Source organism: Cyprinus carpio, chromosome B7 (assembly GCF_018340385.1).
Source record: "Cyprinus carpio isolate SPL01 chromosome B7, ASM1834038v1, whole genome shotgun sequence".
In the NCBI taxonomy this organism is placed as follows: Eukaryota; Metazoa; Chordata; class Actinopteri; order Cypriniformes; family Cyprinidae; genus Cyprinus; species Cyprinus carpio.
Genome location: NC_056603.1, coordinates 12,436,608 through 12,457,217, shown reverse-complemented (window position 1 = coordinate 12,457,217; position 20,610 = coordinate 12,436,608). Strand labels below are relative to the sequence as shown.

The 20,610-nt window shown below is 35.3% G+C and overlaps 1 protein-coding gene across 2 annotated transcripts in view; it reads left to right on the top strand.

Moving 5' to 3' along the window:
- LOC109055128 (cell migration inducing hyaluronidase 1) overlaps positions 1–20,610 on the top strand; it is a 121,367-nt gene that overhangs the window by 86,088 nt on the left and 14,669 nt on the right. For both annotated transcript variants that reach the window (XM_042727290.1, XM_042727291.1), the window contains 8 exons: positions 7,064–7,233; positions 11,043–11,252; positions 13,580–13,785; positions 17,665–17,734; positions 17,991–18,119; positions 19,238–19,323; positions 19,708–19,839; positions 20,452–20,487. In XM_042727290.1, the coding sequence (XP_042583224.1) occupies positions 7,064–7,233; positions 11,043–11,252; positions 13,580–13,785; positions 17,665–17,734; positions 17,991–18,119; positions 19,238–19,323; positions 19,708–19,839; positions 20,452–20,487 (1,039 nt within the window). The remainder of the gene's footprint in view (positions 1–7,063; positions 7,234–11,042; positions 11,253–13,579; positions 13,786–17,664; positions 17,735–17,990; positions 18,120–19,237; positions 19,324–19,707; positions 19,840–20,451; positions 20,488–20,610) is intronic.

Below are 20,610 nucleotides of genomic sequence, written 5' to 3'. Positions count from 1 at the left end.
TATATATATATATATATATATATATATTATATATATATATATATATATATATATATATATATATAATTATATAATATATAAATTTATATATATCTATGTAATATATCATATAATTAATAAAATATACATATATACATGTAAATATTTTCATAATATATACTGTATGTGTGTGTATTTATATATACTAGTGGTGGGCCGTTATCGGCGTTAACATGCTGCGTTAACGTGAGACTCTTATCGGGCGATGAAAAAAATATCGCCGTTACTCTATTCTCAAAGTTGGGTTGGGAGCTGGGTCTATACTACGCAAGCTATGATGACTTTCACCGTCAAAAAATTCCTCTTGTCACAGACCAGTAACAATCTTTCATAATCATAGACATTAGTTTAAACTTAATAAATATAAACAACATATTATTCATGCATTGACTTCTAGGTTTGTATAATAAGCTGCTCAAGCAAGCAGCAAAACATTTAAACACAACAATTAGCCTACTTTTCTTGTTGGGATATCACAAATATTTAAAATTAAAGCACCACTGACAGAAACAGTCGACTCTCGTGCCTTTTGCAGTCAAATCTTTATTACAAGCAATCGCACGGTTCTTAATGAACTTTGTTTTTCTGCTTCCATAAAAGTGCATAGGCCTATATCATGGTTGCCCCATCGTTTATCTAAAGGTCCTCTTTTTCTTGTTTTAAACCTAGCCAAAACCCATGTGTTGCGTGTGAAACACGGTAGGCTTTAATTAATATACATTTATTGTGAAATTACTGCATTTCCGTGTCAATCCATGTTAATTTTTACCGCGAACAATGCGCTGTCATTTTAATTCAGCGCATGCAGCACAGCAAAAATAGACTCGGTACGTATACGATCGCTGCACTGCTGCAGACGCACCGCTCCTGGAACGCACTGACGGACCGCAACCGCGTGAACGCTGGAATCCGTTAACATGGGTGCGTAAAAAAAAATACAAAAATGCAATGCATACGCACTGCAGACGGTGTATGTGTGAAACAGGCGTAAGGTTGTTTGCAACTTGTGCCTAAACGCAAAGCATCCCTTAGCTAAAGCGGAAGATGCCAGGCCAAGCACTGATGTAGCGCAGGGGAAGAGTCGTCGTCAAACTACTATGTTTGAGTGCAGCACAGCTCTATCATGTACTAACAAGTACAATCTTATTGAACATAATTTGAATGCCTTCGGAGAATTCAAATGAGCCATTTTAATCTAGATTAATCTAGATTAATTCCAAGATTACAGTGAGATTAATCTATATTAAAAAAAATTAATATATGCCCACCACTAATATATACATAATAAATATACACAGTACACACACATATATTACATAAACAAAAACTTTTATTTTGTATGCGATTAATCGCGATTAATCATTATACAGCACTACTTTAGTCACATATAAGTAACTCAGCTAACATAGATATGCCAGATATTGAACAAACAGATATGAAATAATCACTTGAAAAATGAGTCAGTCCTTAAGACTGGATATGAATTATTTGAACAGTTTCTGTGCAATGTGAGCAAAGAATAATATTCTGGATTCTATGGTTCAGCTTCCTTCTTCAGTGTAAGTCTACTGTGTGTTTTTTATCCAGCAATTGATAATCAGGTCTAATTGTTTAGAAAAGTACCACTTCATTGAAGTATCCCAACCTGCACAGAACGAGTTTCACACCAGAGTTAAATTACTCAGTGTTAGTGGTTTGTTCAGATCACTAATCATAGGTATGGGCAATAGCAGTGTGTTTAATGCAGAAGTGTTTTCTAATAACTGCGTGTGTGTGTGTGTGTGTGTGTGTGTGTGTGTGTGTGTGTGTGTGTGTGAGCAATGTCTGACAAATGGGATTTAACATATTACCTCGGATACAGTTTTTTCCATAACTGAATGAAAGATAATGAGGTGTTATATATATATATATATATATATAATATATATATATATATATATATATATATATATATATATATTATATATATATATATATATATATATATTTTTTTTTTTTTTTTTTTTTTTTTTTTTTTTTTCCTATGTTACTTAGAGTACAGTTCAAGGTCTGCTCAGCTAGTGTGCACGTCACTGTGACTCTCTCTCTCTCACACACACACACACACACTAATTAAAGATGGACACACCTGGAACCACATTGAAAGTCTGCTCACGTAGGTCCTTCTGCCAGCAACCCCTGGCTGTTCGGTGCGTGTGTGACAGTGAATGTGTGTGTTTACTGGGTAATTTCTCAATAGAGCCCGTAATTAAGACCGTAATGGCACCGAATGCATGTCTGCTTGAGAATCATGGCCTGGATGTGTGCATGCACACGTGTTTGTGCACCGAGACTTCTGGTGGAGCAGAGGTTGTGCATTCATTATCCACCGGGGTCGTAATTTGTCTCGACTGCCTGCGCGATTAGAGCAGGTTTGAATCGCACGTGGGCGACAGCAAACAAGAGAAGGTGTCAAAAAACAAAGCGCCTGGTGTATTGATCATGACAAATTTCAAAGATGCGTGTCAAAGATACGGCTCCAATGATGCTCTTGCATTAGACTGATGGTGAGCACTTGTCTCTCCGTGTTTCTGTCTCTGATGCGGAAGTGTAGGACGCTCTCTCACTTTAAAACTGCTATGAAAGCCATTAGACAGTTTTCCAGCCCTGAGGAAACTCATTTAATCCTCTTCAGTTGTCTATGGAGATGCCTGACTCATGCTGAGCGAATGCATGTGTTTGTTTGTCTGAATGCAAATCGCTCGGCGTTAGAAATTAGCTTGATTGTATCAAGTGTGCAAATCACACAGTGGAAGCGTTTTAAGGTGTCATGATGCACTTACAACACAAAAGGCTGTTCAGAAAGGTAGGCAGCATGATTGTTCTGTCTTCTGAAATGCCTTCTATAGACTAAATTTGTAGAAAACAATCGCTAAATGCATTGCAATACATTCAGTGAAAAAAGAAGGCGGACAGAACAAGAGAATTGTTAAATATTTACTTCATTCAGCACTAAAAGATATAGCTTATGCATTTGTATACATATTAAAATTGTTTATTGTTGGCTTGGCAGGATTTTAACATCAAGCTGAACACCATTGTGTATTATTAATTTTGGAATTTTATTACATTATAAAATATATATATATTTTTTATTTTAGCTGCTGTTTTATTTTATTATTTTTATATATTTATGTTTTTTATTTTATATTAATTATTATTTATTTATTTATAATATAAAATATAAATTTTTATTTCATTTTATTTTGTTGATTGTACACATTATTCAGCACTGAAAAGTATTATGCAATTGTACAACTGGACAACAGGACAACATGTGTTTGTAGCGACTAGCGAGTTCTAAAGGTTTCATATTTTATTACATTATTTATTGCAGTTTCTATTTTGTATTTTTATTTTATATCAATTTATTTAGTTTTATTACTATTTAATTATTATTTTATACTTTATTTATTTTTATTATATATATATATATATATATATATATATATATAAAAAATTTTTAATTAATTAATTTATTTAATTAAATTTTACTCTATTGTTTAAATGGGGCAAAACTCCAGCCATAGTACTTATAATGCATAACTAACTCAAGTTTATTTCTCAGAAGTAGTTCCATTATAAAAAAGACCATTTAAACAACTTTTTATCTCAAATAGTATATTTAATATTCTTTTAATTAGGAGGGTCAGACTTGCCCAAACCCGCCCATCATCCCACCCCGATTGGATCATTCTATATGTTCACAAGTGAAGGCAATCATGTGTTGATGGAGCATCATTCTGTGTGCATGTCTCATTTAGCTGGGTGTTGATGGGCGGTGAGTATTTTTGCTTGGCTGTGAATTAGGTGATGATGTTTTTTGGTGGAGTGTGTAAGTATTTTGGTTGTGTACACTTCTATCCTTATTAACAAAAAAAAAGTCTACATGTGTGTGTGTATGAGGGTCTGTGCTTGTACACTTCTTTCCTTTTTTCATCCTATTTTTCAAAACACCTCATCTGTCTCATTCTTATAAAAAGATTCTTGATTCAGTTGAACTGATGACACTCATTTTAATCTGTTGACATTCAGCAAAGTGCTAGCAACCAGCCAGAACACTGTCTAGTAAACTGAAAATGCAGTGAGACAGATTCAAACTCCTATTGCCTGCATGAGCACCAAAGCTAGGCAATGGTTTAGACTTAATACATACTGTAGATGTCAATTTTGACTCAGTGGGCTTTGCAGGTTCCTCTGTGTGTGTGTGTGGTGATGGAAAGAGACCCATCTGTTGGATTTGCCCCAGCGCTGGCCAGGAAGCAGTTTCAATATGTTGACCCCTGTTTGTTCTGAACTTTGACCCGTTCCTCATCTGTGTGTTTGGTGCCAGCTGGCCGTCAGCTCATTTGATGGTGATTCTAAGCATGCGGATACACTGAGGTGTGTGATTGAGATAGATCGGCATTCATCTTATCAGCATGCAGCCAATAAAATGGTGCACAACAATCAGGAAGCTGCAGACTGCTGTTTGTTTTTAAATAAAAACAGTCAGGGATATGAAATCTGTCTTCTTTTTAGAAACCCAAAAGAGTTTCTTACGAAGCTCAGGAAACTCAAGTTCTCAATTAAATGAATAGGGAGAATTTTAATTAGAAATTTTAGAGCTCGTAATGAAATGGATTGCAGACTTCTGATATTTGACTACACCTGAATTGCCTTTATCCAATTATTATTATTATTATTATGTTATTTTATTATAATTTATTTATTTTGTGGAAGAAGGTTTACCACATCAAAATGTTTAACTTTAGCACATAAATTCTATGTTGATGCTTCAAATATTGCAAAGACACTTTTTGATGAGGAATCAAATTAATATTGTCACATGACAGAATTAGCCTACAAACAGCACCCATGTTCATAATGTTGCTCCTGTTAAAGCTCTGTTTCTCGGTCATTTGTAAAAGAGTGTTAAGTCTGTTATATTAATATTATTAAATTGTATTTGTAATGTAATATGTAATTTAATTTATGGACCCTCAAAATTATTTATTATATAATATGACAATTTTTTTATTATAATTAATCATTTTTTATTATATTATATAATAATATTGCTTAATTAATTGATTTTTATTTTATTTTTTATGGACCCTAAAATTTTTCATACAGGACAACACAAAAAGCTGCTCCACTTTGCTGTCATCTTCTGATATTGTAATTTAAATCTTATACTATTTTACAAAGATTTGGGACGTGAAAGATACAATATAATTTGCAATATTCACAAAATTATGTATGTAAATGGCTTCGTTAACAGGCTGGAGACAGCAAATTTCACTATTTTTATGCATTTTCATTTTGTCTATTATAGAATCCCACAAAAAGTGGTTGGAGACTTAGTTTTGAGTTCTCTTCTGGAATGTATGAAATTATTAAAGTCTTTTATACAGGAAAATCTGAGAAGCAGAAGACTTTGGCAAAGATCAAAGTGGTGCCAGGGAGAAGCATTTGAGAAATGAAAGAGATCTGCTTTGTGATTTCTTGATCCACTGGGTCTCGTTCTCCATGGCCTGCTCCTGTGTCAGACACATCTGTAAGTCTCCCTTGATTCTGTTAGACAGACTCAAGGTCAGGCCGTATAGTGACTGTAGTCATTTTAAAAATGAATGAATGAGCATTGAGAGGATCTCATCCATTAGGAGGAGCAATTTGTCAACATGACCAAGTCTCTCGGGACTCGTCGGAGGAAGACAATGTGGGAAAGGAGAGAGCTGAGCATCCCTGTTTGTGATTATCAGATGAGCTCTGAGTCCTGGAGCCTCTTCAGCCCAGTATCTGGGTCAGGCAGGAAGAATGTCTGAGGGTGGAATGACATCTCTCTCTTTCTCTCTGTCCCTCTACGCCTTCTCCAATTTGAGCCATGAAATTCCCACAAAAACATATGATAACTTACGAATTGTCTCACTTTCTCTCCCTCATTTGGCCTATTTTTCTCTCTCGGCTTTTCTCATATATTTCTGCGTGTATTGTTTCTCTCATAATCTCTTTTTCTCTGTATGCCTGCTGCCGATCTCAGTCCTGCTTCTGAACTTGTGGTGTCCAGAAACTATGAGAACTTCATATATTATGTGTGAGAGGAGGAGGAAGACAAACAGACCAAAAAATGATTGATTGAGAGATATATCTGGGGGCCTGGGATATTTTCTACTGGTAGACGCGATAAACCTATCTATCTATCTATCTATCTATCTATCTATCTATCTATCTATCTATCTATCTATCTATCTATCTATCTATCTATCTATCTATCTATCTATCGTTTATGTACCATGGTATTACCATGGTATATGTCTGTAAAACTATGGTAACCATGATACATGTTCAAATATAATGCTTTTTAGTACTGTTTTTGGGAAGGCAATAAAATGCAATTAAATATACTTTTCTATGGAAATGTGTTGTAGTACACATATACAAAATTCTGTTGTTCTGCTTCAAATTTTTATAAATGACACAAAATATGTATAAATTAGGCATTAAATTATATTCCGCTTCACACTATATAAATAGAGCAATAAATAATAAAAACATGAGACTAAGCAATAAAATTAACATAAAAATTGCATAAAACAGTTGTATTCCAAATTATGCACTATACAGTTAAACACTGTACTTATGCACTATGATGAAGTCAAATGGGTAGTGAATGAATATTATACGATTATTTTGTAATTCGTTGTACAACATTGTAGTCTAAGAGCTCCTTCCCCTCCTTTACATAATTAAAGCTGCAACAGTTTTGAACAAAAAGTGTTCAACATTCGATACTTTGTTGTTGTTGTTTTTTTATTAATTAAGTGCATCATCCAGGTAGTTCAATAGCAGTTCTGTTTATAATTTTCAGTGTAAACACATACTTGCACTGTTTATACTACAAAACAGCATTGAATAGTGCATTAATATGCAAATTGGTTATGAAAGATTACATAGCTGAGGTGTGATGAAGTTGTCTGTGTTTGTGTGTGTGTCCATCCTCCAGGTAAACCTGCATACCTTCACATCGGAGAGGAGGTGGACGGTGTGGACATGCGGGCAGAGGTCGGACTGCTGACTCGCAACATTTTGATCAGAGGCGAGATGGAGCCGACCTGTTACGGCAATGAAGCCTGCAAGTTCTTCTCCTTTGACACATTTGGTGGCCATCTTAAGGTAACTCAACCCTCCTGTCACTTCAAACCCACATTTCTCTGTTAAATGCCATCTACTATTGTCTTGTAATTCGTTTATCTGTCCACTAGCTCATCCGAACATAGATGTTCAAACCCTCAGAATGAGATATCACAGCGATGGCACCTCTAGCTAGACATTAACACTCTGTCAAACTAGCAGAACAGACTTTTTTTTTTGTGCTTTGTCTCCTGCAAAGGGCCTGTCAGTGTGCATGTGTGTGTGTACGTGATGGGGCGACTCAAGAGTCTGACCTCTCTAGTAATTGGCCCAGATCTTACTGTTCCTTTTCCCCTCCTCACCTTCGCTGTCATGCAGAAGGTTGGCCCGTTTCTCCACTCAAGAAGAAATTTTGGTGTGTAACAACTAGGCCATCCTGTCTTTCAAGTTGTGAGGAAACTGCTTTTGACAAAACCTGCCTCACAGTAATGATTTTACAAGTGATAAATGATAAAATAAGTAAATTGTCATCGTTTACTAATCCTCATTTCATTCCAAATCCAAATGGCTCTCAATGGTGTACTTGTATTAGCATTTATTACTTAAATAATTGCTGCTAGTTTGGTTCATTTCACAGACTATTTTGAAGTCTTTGAGGCATTGTGTTTTTGTTCATGTTTTTAGTCTCCACCTAGAAGCAACAGTTTAACAACACCCTAGAAACCAGATAGAACATTCTAGAACCTCCTTAGCAACCACTCAGAACAACTAGGGCTGCAACAGATTAATATTTTGATAATCGAAAAAATATTGGAACGATTAATCAACGAATCAGCGATTATTTCAGAATTAATCAGGCACTGATCGATTATTCAGAATTTGTAATTCATTAAAATTTAGTTTTATTAGTTACATTTATAATTTAAAGAAGAAAATCAAGTTGTAATTTCAAATGAAATGACACTAACACTGTTTTTCATGTTTAATATTGTATATTGTCTATTGTATAAAGTGCCATATGAATAGATGCTACATGAATTTACTGGATTGCTATGATCAGATGCTTTCTTAACTGCTGTTTTCTCACTGCTGTCATGTTTAAGTGTTTTTTTTTTTTTTTTTTTTGCTATTGAGAGAAAAGCACACATCCATCTAAATGGCGCTCTCAGCAGCATCGGGATGTTCAATAACAGTAAACCGCTGCTTGCTTATACCAAACTTCTTTTTTCCACGAAAAGAAGAACTTCGCAATGAATGTTTTGGGGCCTTCACACGACAGCTTTTTCTGTTTGTAGTTTTGTAAAACTTTCCCAAACTCTTCTTTTTCTTTTTTTGGTTTTAATGATGGCTGGCAAACCAACTTAAAGGAGCATTACCGCCACCTACTGGACTGGAGAGTGGACAGAAGCTTGACAAGGAAAAAAAGCCCAGACACTTAACTCTCTTAATTTATTAGGAGACTACAAACTTTCTCAGATGTTTTCCCAATCAAATTCTCTAGTGTCAAATTCTCACGTTCTCAATTGTTTTGTTTTCCAATTTGCATCTCTAACTTTATTCTACGGTACAATTTTACTATTTCTTGTGCATTGCAGCAGGTGTGAAGTCCAGTTTTCCTATTCTATGTAATTTTAAATTTAATACAGCATGGCTTACTCTAAGCTGTTTAATTATCTTTTCCTCCTTTAGGTTCCTGTCCTGCCTCATACTCATGCCTACATGTTTTTGTATACTGTATAGATGTGCTCCTGTGTCATCTATGTCCCAATGTTCCTACCGTATTTTGTGCATATGATCCTCTATAATAGTTTTTTTGTTTTTTTTTTGCTCTTCTTAATGGTACTTGTACGTCAACTATTTCATGTTTTATTACTCCTTTTGCCAAAAGATCCACAGTCTCATTTCTTTCCACCCCTACATGGAACCTTTCCCAAACTCTACTGGCTTGGCTTCGTTTGTACTATGACATAGCGCTGTGTCTTCTTAATTGGATTGCATGTGGGAAAACTAAATCACAGTCACGCTCAACTGCGCCACACTGGTCAAACCACATTATTACAGGCCCTTACAATAGGTTATATGAGGTCAATCTACTGTTTGACAACAAAAATATTGGTGATGGGCTCATAAATGGTTTAATTATTTGGTTGGAATGAGTACAGTAATTTCATGAGAGCTGTATCCATGTTTGGGTCATCATGTCAATCAAAAATGCTCTTCACTCACACACCCATTTGAAAACACGTTCGGCCTGCTTGTTTAGAGCAATGAACCCACTGACACAATTAACACCCGGACGATTGGGGCTTGTGTTTATGGTTTTCAGCCACAAGGGAGGTCATAAAAAACTGCCTTCCGAGACCGTACTGTCACATTCTTATGATATTTGCCAGGCAGCTAATCTAATTTATGAAACATTTAGAGAAATGTCAGGCTGGGGTGATATCGTACATTTGGCCGTCCAAAAAGATGAAAGACATTAATTGGAGCCAAAGTGTGCCACCTTCCCCTGGGAAACGTCATATCATCTTACTTTCACTCGCAATGTTCTGCATCATGCAGATATGACGTGCAGCATATTTCACATCCTTTGACTTGAAACAATCTGATGTAGGTCACAAAAAAGGCAGCCGTGAAGTCCAAAAGTGAACATTCTGCCAGACTTCCGAGAACGAGAGAAGAGAGGAAATCAATCTAGCTGACACCTTTACTTCCCGCCCCTGCATATATTCACACACAGACTGGCGTGCATGTCTCAAATCTTATTCTGAAGGGGTGATAATATTTACATTCCCCACTTTTGATGTTCTTTCATCTGGATTCAAATTTCACATTAATGAGCACAGCTTGCATAGACCCTGTGACCACTTGTGATTGGATCATTCAACTAGGATATTAATACAAAATGAATAGAATGGAATCTTTTTTGTTTTTTGTTTCAGGGATTCCAAAAAAAAAAAATTGTCATCCAGAAATTGCTAGAATTAATTAAAAAGAAAAGCAAAACAATGAAACAAACAATAAAACATGAAAAATTAAAAAAAAAAAAATCAAATAAACCAAAAAACAAAACCACTCAATTTAATTTAATTTACTTAATAAACTAATTAATTTAATTTAATTTATAAAACTTTTTTTATGATTTTAAATTAATGTTTCATTAATTCAACAACACACTTGCAGGTTCAGGTTTTTCTGAGGTCAGTTAATGGCCGCATATATGGAAGCATGTTTCCGCCACAGAATAAAAAAAAGGTAGTTGCAACTCAAAATTTTGACTTTTTTTCTTGCAATTCTGCTTTGCTTTTTCGCAAATTCTGATTTAACATTTCGCAATTCTGACATTTTTACTTTAGTTTACATTTTGTATGTCTGACTTTTTTTTCTGATTCTGATTTTGCCAAACCCCCCCCCCCCTTCAAATTTTGTGCAACTGAATAAAAATGGTAATTGCAACTTTTTTATCTCACAGTTCTGACAGTTCTGTATTTGTGTAGTTCTTGCAGTTCTGACATTTTTTCCCTCAGAACTGCAAAAAAAAAAAAAAAAAAGTCTCCATTGTGAGATACGACCGAGATGAGAGTTAAAAGTTGCAATTAGCTTCCATACAAACATGACATACTGGTAAACAAGTACATATTTTTTAGCACCCAAGACAGATATGAATATCATTAAAACATACTGGGGAAAAAAAAAAAATGTATAGCCTGAATGCACTGTAAGTCACTGTGGATAAAACCGTCTGCTAAATGCATAAATGTAAATAAATGTAAAAGCCATAAATAGCACCATTAAAGTCAAAAATAGCTCAAAAGTGTGATTTTTCCTGTCTCTTCTGTTTTATTCTTCAGACAGAGCGAGGTTTCCGCTCAGTGCATGTGGAAGGGGTGGAGTTTAAGCACATGGGGCAGCAGTCCATGGGTCACTACCCAGTCCACTTCCATATGAATGGGGATGTGGATAAGAAGGGAGGCTACGACCCGCCAACTTATGTGAAAGACCTGTCCATTCATCACACCTTCTCCCGATGTGTCACCGTCCATGGCACCAACGGGCTGCTGGTGAGTTTCAGACACAGAGGTTATGTGTGCATGAAGACAACCATAATGAGTCTCTGCTGCAACATTAATAGAACGGAATCTTTAGTGCTTTATTTTGATAGAATCTAATCTTTTTTTATCATTCCCTCAGTCTTCACACAGCATTGGCATAGAACTACTGGGACACAATATTTACTCAAAATTCACTGAAACAGTAAAAAATATCTAAGCATCCATAAAACAACATAAAATTATTTGAGAAGCAAAATATATAAGATAACACTTAATAATATAAGACTTTTAAGACAATGTATCCTGAATTACGTTTTCTCAACCCAGTGACACATTTTTTTCCTGTTACTTTAAGTATAAACTAATCTAGTGAGTTGGCAAACAATTTGCCAATGAAGTATGACAAATAAATCACATTAATGGTGCATACCTGATAAAACCAGGTAAAAAAAAGTTTACAAGATGGATTAGTATAAATATCTAAACATCTTTAAAACGAGATAAATTTAAAAATCTCGAAGTCAAGATAAATTTACTTGAGAAGCTCATTCAAAATAAAAATACTCAATTTGTATTAGTATCTAAAAATTCAAATTTACTTGAGAAGCTCATTTGAATTTAAAATTTTTAATTTGTATTAGTATCTAAAAATTCTTAAAACAAAATCAGTTTACTTTACATTTTTTCTAACATTTTTATCTGTATAAATGCGTGAAATACTTCAAACACGATACATTTTCTTGAGAAGAAAAAAATAACAAGATAATGAGACTTTCAAAGTTTTTAGAGAATAGATTTTGAATTAAGCTTTTTGTAACCATTTTACTTAACCAAGACTGGTAGTTTAAGCAGAAAGCCTGAAAAGATGAAGTCTATAAAACCTGAATATGGCTGAATACCTTCCTGCAGTAGCTGCTCCTCCATTCTTAGTGATCTCTAGCTGTCAATCATCTGTCTGATTTTGATTGACTGGCCACGCCCCTTCACTCTTTGCAAGACTTAAATTGAAGCTTTAGGGATGGAAACAGGCAAGTTGGGAAACTAAATCTTGTAGTCAAAACCTTTAATTGACTTTGTTTCACGCTTGCATGATATACAGCTGTTTTGCAGATAGTGATGCCATCTAGTATTGTTTACATCATAGCAGAGCTGAAAGGAGTACTTGGCTTCTGTTGACTCGATCTGATTAAATGAAATATGGATTGTCAGAGCTCAACAGAACAGGAATGTGAATCTGTAATTTATTGCGTCGCAGTCCTAAAGCGAGGAGCTGCTGTTCAAACACTTCTCAAAGAGGCTGGAGCACTGCTGTAAGCTGCTTTATTTTCTTCACAGGAGACGAGGTGAAAGGTTACGGCACACTGAAGCCAGATTATTCGTTCGTGATAGCATGCTACGATTTTATTTTGGAGCCAGCGGGGGGGATGCACCAACCTCAGAGCTCTGACGCAAATAACTCTTTGACAAGGGTTGCCTCTAATGCGTTTAACAAGGCTAAATGTTCTTCTGCCCAGCAGTAGATGTATCACACACTGGGGTAGTTTACAATTCACCTATTTCTTTGAAAGGATTAATTGAATTGCTTTCAGTCCCAAAAACCATGTTTCTTTGCCAGCTCTCACTGAGCAGATGATGTTTCTATCAGCATTGTTTTCGATGGCAAAAGGTGCAGTATTTCAGCTTCTGGGCATTTAGAAATGTGTGTTCACAGCAGTGTTCGAAAATAGAAGATAGCTGACATCTTTTAAGGAGGATTTTGTGTAGTGGTTTTTATGTTGAGTCATTGGTTACCATGAGCATTACATGAAGGAATAGAAATTAGGAGGATTTTGTTATGGTTTACTCACCTTTACTCATGATGTTTCTTCCAAAGAATGCAAAAACTAAAATTCTAAAAACCATAAAATAAAATATTCAAATTAAAAAAATCATAAACTAGAATTATACTTCCTGTACTTCTATTTTTGATTCCTGTTAAATTCAAAAGAAAAACAAAAAAGAAGATCTTGGATGGATATCAAAACTTTGTGGATGGGGATTTAAACTATCAAGCTTCACAAAGCAGCATAAAATTTATCAATAAAGCTCATCCGCTATATTTTAAGCCATTTTAAATGAAAATATTCACAGATGAAGACTCTCTTTTTCCATTTTTGATTCAGATTGGTTTTAACAGTACATGATGAGTCATTGGGTGTTGTCTTAGTTAGGTTTCACTTTTCTTTATGTGAAGTTTTCATTATTTGCCCTCATTACAGTTGCTAAAAACCGCATCTTCTGTCTTATCTTCTAATTGGTAATTTCTAAATTGTTCTAAATTGTTAATCTCCCGGTAGGTGAAGGATGTTGTCGGCTATGATGCTTTAGGACACTGTTTCTTCACTGAGGATGGACCGGAGGAGAGGAACACGTTTGACCATTGTCTGGGTCTGCTGGTGAAGGCGAGCACACTGCTGCCCTCCGACCGAGACAGCAAGATGTGCCGGGACATAACCAACGGAGCTTATCCTGGATACGTGGCCAAACCACGCCAGGACTGCAGGTAAGACTCACTGAATGGTGTGGATGATTTTACCTCAAGAACCAAGAATATGTCACTCTAAATTTGAAAGAATGAACTAAGAAATTCTAATTTGCCTTAGGAATATGGAACTAACTTTAAGATCAAAACTAAAAATAGATATATAAAATAGATATATGGTAGATCAGAATTTCAGAAATATAGATCAGATGTAGACCAGATTTAGTAAAAGCTTTTATTTTAAAAAGCCTTTATTTTCATGTTTTTATATATATATATATATATATTATATATATATATATATATATATACATATAATATATATATATATATATATATATATATATATATAAATATGAAAATAAAGGCTATATATATGATTTTGTTATTTTGTCATTTTATTAGTTTTTTGCTCTTTTTAAATCTTACTATTTAGATTTATTTTTATTTGATTTATTTATTTATTCATTCAGTTTTAGTTGTTATTTATTCAGTATAGTAATTTTAGTTATTTTAGTGCTTCAAACATTACAAACATAAATTTCCACTAAACGTTTTTCATCTAATATTTATATTTTGTTTTGGACTGCAAACAGAACAAGTTTTTTTTTTTTTTTTCAGGACCATTTAACCCTTTTTTGTGTGTGCTCACATAGCAAGTGCCAAAACCTTTACCGAATTTCGTGCCATTCAGATGAAGTAAAAAATAATTAAAACAAACAAAAAAAACTATTTTATTTATTTACTTATTTTTATTTATTTATTTTTTGGATTTTTAAGTTTATTATTAGTTTTTAGTTTTTAAGATAGATACTGTAGATAGATGGATGGATGGATGGACGGACATACATGGATGGATGGATAGATGGATGGATGGATGGACGGACGGACAGACCGATAGATAGATAAATAGATAGAACAAATGAACGACAGACAGACATTCTTTTATCTTTTATATCTCAGCAAAATTCTACTTATTATTGCTTTTATATCAAAGCAATGAAATGTTCAATTATCATATTGCATATTATCATATTGTTCAAATTGCATTTCCAGTATTTGTCAAAGTAATTGAAACATGGCTGTCATGCAGCAAATCGTGCAGCTCTAATTTTTTGTATCATTAAGAGATGCCGTAGCCATCATCATTATACTATCTGCATGTCCTTCTCAAAAAATTAGCATATTGTGATAAAAGTTCATTATTTTCCATAATGTAACTGATAAAATTAAACTTTCATATATTTTTAGATTCATTGCACACCAACTGAAATTTTCAGGTCTTTTATTGTTTTAATACTGATGATTGTGGCATACAGCTCATGAAAACCCAAAATTCATATCTCAAAAATTAGCATATTTCATCCGACCAATAAAAGAAAACTGTTTTTTAATACAAAAAAAAGTCAAACCCCTTCAATAATTATGTTCAGTTATGCACTCAATACTTGTCGGGAATCCTTTTGCAGAAAATGACTGCTTCAATGCGGCGGGGCATGGAGGCAATCAGCCTGTGACACTGCTGAGGTGTTATGGAGGCCCAGGATGCTTCGATAGCGGCCTTAAGCTCATCCAGAGTGTTGGGTCTTGCGTCTCTCAACTTTCTCTTCACAATATCCCACAGATTCTCTATGGGGTTCAGGTCAGGAGAGTTGGCAGGCCAATTGAGCACAGTAATACCATGGTCAGTAAACCATTTATTTCCTTCTCCCCAGCTGTTGAGCAGGTGCCAGGTCGATGCTGAAAAAACGAAATCTTCATCTCCATAAAGCTTTTCAGCAGATGGAAGCATGAAGTGGCTCCAAAATCTCCTGATAGCTAGCTGCATTGACCCTGCCCTTGATAAAACACAGTGGACCAAACACCAGCAGCTGACATGGCACCCCAGACCATCACTGACTGTGGGTACTTGACATGGACTTCAGGCATTTTGGCATTTTGTTCTCCCCAGTCTTCCTCCAGACTCTGGCACCTTGATTTCCGAATGACATGCAAAATTTTGCTTTTCATCCGAAAAAAGTACTTTGTACCACTGAGCAACAGTCCAGTGCTGCTTCTCTGTGGGGAATGCGGCACCTGTAGCCCATTTCCTGCACACGCCTGTGCACGGTGGTGGCTCTGGATGTTTCTACTCCAGACTCAGTCCACTGCCTTCCGCAGGTCCCCCAAGGTCTGGAATCGGTCCTTCTCCACAATCTTCCTCAGGGTCCGGTCACCTCTTCTCGTTGTGCATCTTTTTTTTGCCACACTTTTTTTCCTTACCCACAGACTTCCCACTGAGGTGCCATGGATACAGCACTCTGGAACAGCCTATTCGTTTCAGAACTTTCTGTGTCTTACCCTCGACATCGCTTGAGGGTGTCAGATGGCCTTCTTGACACGCAGTCAGGTCGGCATTCTTACCCTGATTGCAGGTTTTGAGTACTGAACCAGGCTGGGATTTTTAAAAGCCTCAGAATCTTTTGCAGGTGTTTTAGAGTTAATTAGTTGATTCAGATGATTAGGTTAATAGCTCGTTTAGAGAACCTTTTCAATGATATGCTAATTTTTTGAGATAGGAATTTTGGGTTTTCATGAGCTGCATGCCAAAATCATCAGTATTAAAACCAATAAAGACCTGAAATATTTCAGTTGGTGTGCAATGAATCTAAAATATATGAAAGTTTAATTTTATCATTACATTATGGAAAATAATGAACTTTTATCACAATATGCTAATTTTTCTGAGAAGGACCTGTACATTCTGTTGACTCGTGCCTCTAACAAACCCTTTTTTAGTTGTTTTCTCACTTTCACTGGTATTCTTTAATCAAGGCTTCCTCTTAAGAAAGCAACAACACAACATGCGGTTGCACTGATGATCGTTTCCGCCCAAGCTCATTATTGTGTAATGATTTTTATCCTAAGATCCACTCGCATTCTTAGAACCTCAGATAATCTTTGCTAATTAAAATAGCAACATCCCCACATTAAGAAGCCCTGCTAAACTCTGGCAGTAAAACTGTCTGGGTTGGGAAAACTGGGGTTTGGTGTTGACAGTAAATATGTTTAATTTGTACTGCAGAGTTGCCGAGAGCTGGGAATTGCTTTGAAGTGCGGTTATCAGTGTGGTGTTAGGATGAGGTGAACATTTCTTGGACACATTAGAAGACACTTATGGAATTGAATCCTTCATTTTTAACGATGTCTAGTTAAACATCTTAAGAATGGCACCAACACGACACAAACACGTAAACAGGCAACAGATGCCTTTTTTCCCCCACACGGATGTATATCTTCATACAAACACCTTTTCAGTTCATTTAGACCGGTTCTGTGTAGCATGTGGAATGAACTGGCTTTCAAATTGTTAGGGCATTAAATTGCATTAAATTGCTAATTGCTCTCATAAATATTGCATGAACGGCACACCTTTTAGACTGAAATTCTGTCAATAGAGAGGATAAAGCTTCACAGCTCTTAAATTATAGAGGAAGACAGGGCCAGAGATCCTGGAATATCACCACGTGACAATCACAATCATATGTGATAAAGTCACATTAAAATAATGCAGTAAGATTTTGCATATAATTTCATATCACATCATACATAGATAGATAGAACGATAGATAGAACTATAGATACATAGATAGACAGACAGACAGACAGATAGATAGATAGATAGACAGAAGAAAAACTTTAAATATAAACTCCATTTAACTGTTAAATTGTAAATGTGTCAGCTGTTTAGATCGCTCATGTTTTTTTCTCTCATGTTTTTTCCACATGTAATTACAGTAGAGCCCATAATAATCTGGTGGTGATGAGGTTAAGAATGGACATGTGCTAAATGTCAGCCGTGTTTGTTTATGTTTGTGGCATCAGAACAATCTAATCAGTGTCCTTCTCTCTCTTTCTCAGCGCCACCTCCACCTTCTGGATGGCTAACCCCAATAATAATCTCATCAACTGTGCTGCGGCCGGATCCGAGGTTAGTCTCGTTACCACAGAGATGCCTCTGATTAATTGTGCCACGGCATCTCGGTGGTTCCTTTCCACCTACCATGCTTATTTGTGATGGATCATACAGCACCGTGTGTTGCTTTGTCACGGATATTTTTTATATACCACTGTGAGCTCATTCTCAATTCGTTTTGTGTCATTAGGACGCCCATTAGCACCGTCTCTGTGCACATGTAATATCTCTGTGTGTGTGTGTGTGTGTGTGTGTGTGTGTGGTCCTTCAGGAAACAGGATTCTGGTTCATTTTCCACCACGTCCCCACCGGTCCATCAGAGGGCATGTACTCCCCCGGCAAGTCCGAACATACACCCATGGGGCTGTTCATTAATAACAGAGCTCATTCCAATTACAGGGTGAGTGTGTGTCTGTGTCATCGTGAATGAAAGTGGGCCAGGGCACCGGAGATATAGATGCCACTAGCGCCGCTCTTTATATACACCATTAAAAGGCCGATGCTTGAGATTGATGAACTTGTTGTTCACAAAGAGGAAACGAGCGAATGCCTTCTCTCACCCTCCCGCTGTAATCTATGCCGTCATTCTCAGTGTGGCCACCGTAATTGAAATATAACTCATTTTGAGCTGCTAGCTACTTAGCCCTTTAATAAAACATGATTTAAGGGCTGGGGAATCCATGGTTGGTGTCTTTGTGCTTTAATACAGTATCATCCACAGTACAGTGCAACTTATCTTTATGACACCAAGCTTTTACATTAAGGAAAACTGAGATGCTTTTTGCATGCAAGCTGGTGTTTTCAAAAGTTTTGTTTGGAAAAAATGATTGTTCAAAATCTGTAAGAATATTTAATGTTTTTGAAATAGTCTCTCCTGCTCACCAAAGCTGATCAAAATACAGTAAAATTGTGAAATAATATTACATTTTAAAATAACTTTTATTTTTGAATCAATTTTAAAATGTAATTTATTTCTGAGATGCAAAGGTGAATTTTCAGCATCTTCAGTGTCACATGATCCTTCAGAAATAATTCTAATATGCTAATTTGCTGCTCAAGAAATATTCATTTTCAGTGTTGATTAAGCAGTTGTGCTGCTAAATATTTTTGTGGAAAATGTGATATATTTTTGGGGGATTATCTGAATAATCAGAAAAACAAAAACATCAAAACAAAATTAAAAAATACAAAAATACTAATCTTTTGCAACATTATAAATATGTTTACTGTCACTTTTTAACAGCTACAGCTACATATGAGTAATTGTGATTGTATTTCTCAAATTTTTCTTTTTCATTTTAAATGGTTCTACAGTATGATAAATTAATATATTATATTAGAATAAACAAAAAAAACAATAATTTAATATTTAAAATAATATTGAAATAAACCACGTAATAATATTTTAATTGGGATGTAGCATTAAAACACTCATGTCATCTGCCCTGTTATGTTGAAATAAAGCACGGATGAATGAGGTCTAGTTTTTCATGTTTTGATGTTTACGTTTTATGGTAGGCGGGGATGATCCTTGATCATGGAGTAAAGACGACCGAGGCTAATGCGAAGGACAAGAGACCCTACCTCTCCCTAGTAGGAGCGAGGTTAGCATTTGCAGTTCCTGCTCCGAAATGACAAAACTCAAAAAATTTCACAGTAGTGCATATGACTTAGGGTTAGGGTTATATACAGTAGTCAACATTTGAAGTGGATCAAAACCTTTCATCAAAGTTGCCTAAAACCAAAACAATACCCATTCCACTTCAAATGTTGACTACTATAATTTAAGTCTTCTAAAGAGACAATATACTACAACTTTGCCAACCACAAAATCATGCTGCTAGTTAACCAGTACACCAGCTTAGTTAATAACATTACTGTGCTGATCCTCCGAACCAGCCTGGACCATTCTGGTCTTTTCAGCAGAGACAATAAACTACATAATGTATCTAATTAATTTGCTTTCATCCTGTCCCTTTCTTTTGCAGGTACAGCCCACACCAGGATGCAGACCCTTTCAAACCACGAGTTCCTGCTCTAGTTCACCATTTTGTGGCCTACAAGAACCAGGACCATGGTGCATGGCTTAGAGGAGGAGACGTTTGGCTGGACGATTGCCAGTAAGCTTTTTTTATTTTATTTTATTTTATTTTATTTTATTTTATTTTATTTTATTTTATTTTATTTTATTTTATTTAATGGTATTTTTTTATTATTTTATTTTAATATATTATTTTGGTATTTTATTTTATTTCATTGTATTTTATTTTATTTTATTTTATTTTATTTTATTTTATTAAATACATGTGTAAATACATGTTTTTTATTTTTATTCCTATCCAGATGGGACATTTATTCTTAAATCTTCCACTGGTATTTATGTCATTGTGCGACATTTATTTTATTTTTATACAGATAAAAGTTTACTATCTTGTTTAACATCACTTACAAAATGCAACGTTCACTGATGGGCTTCATTAAAATTGATGATTTTAAATGCACTGCATTTTTAAAATAAAAGTTATATGCTTGTGAGGGTTTTAACAGAGCTTCAGTGAAATAGCTACAGTTGCCAAATAAATTCTCATTCTATCTCTGGCACAGATTTATGACTTCAATCATTCATGTGAGTCAGTTGTGATTGTCTGCGCTCTAGAATCTGTTGAGCGTTATTGCGGTGTGCATGGCATGCGGTCAGCATTGACATGTTCCTTCATCTTAATTGCACGCAGGTTCGCTGATAATGGAATCGGCCTGACTCTCGCCAGGTAAACCCGCTAATCACCATTTTTCCTTTATTCTATTATTTTCTTTGCACACATTTCAGCAGTCTAAAAATGAAATGTGTACATATTTGCTGAATTCATTATAGCGCAGGGCGTAGTGCCTGT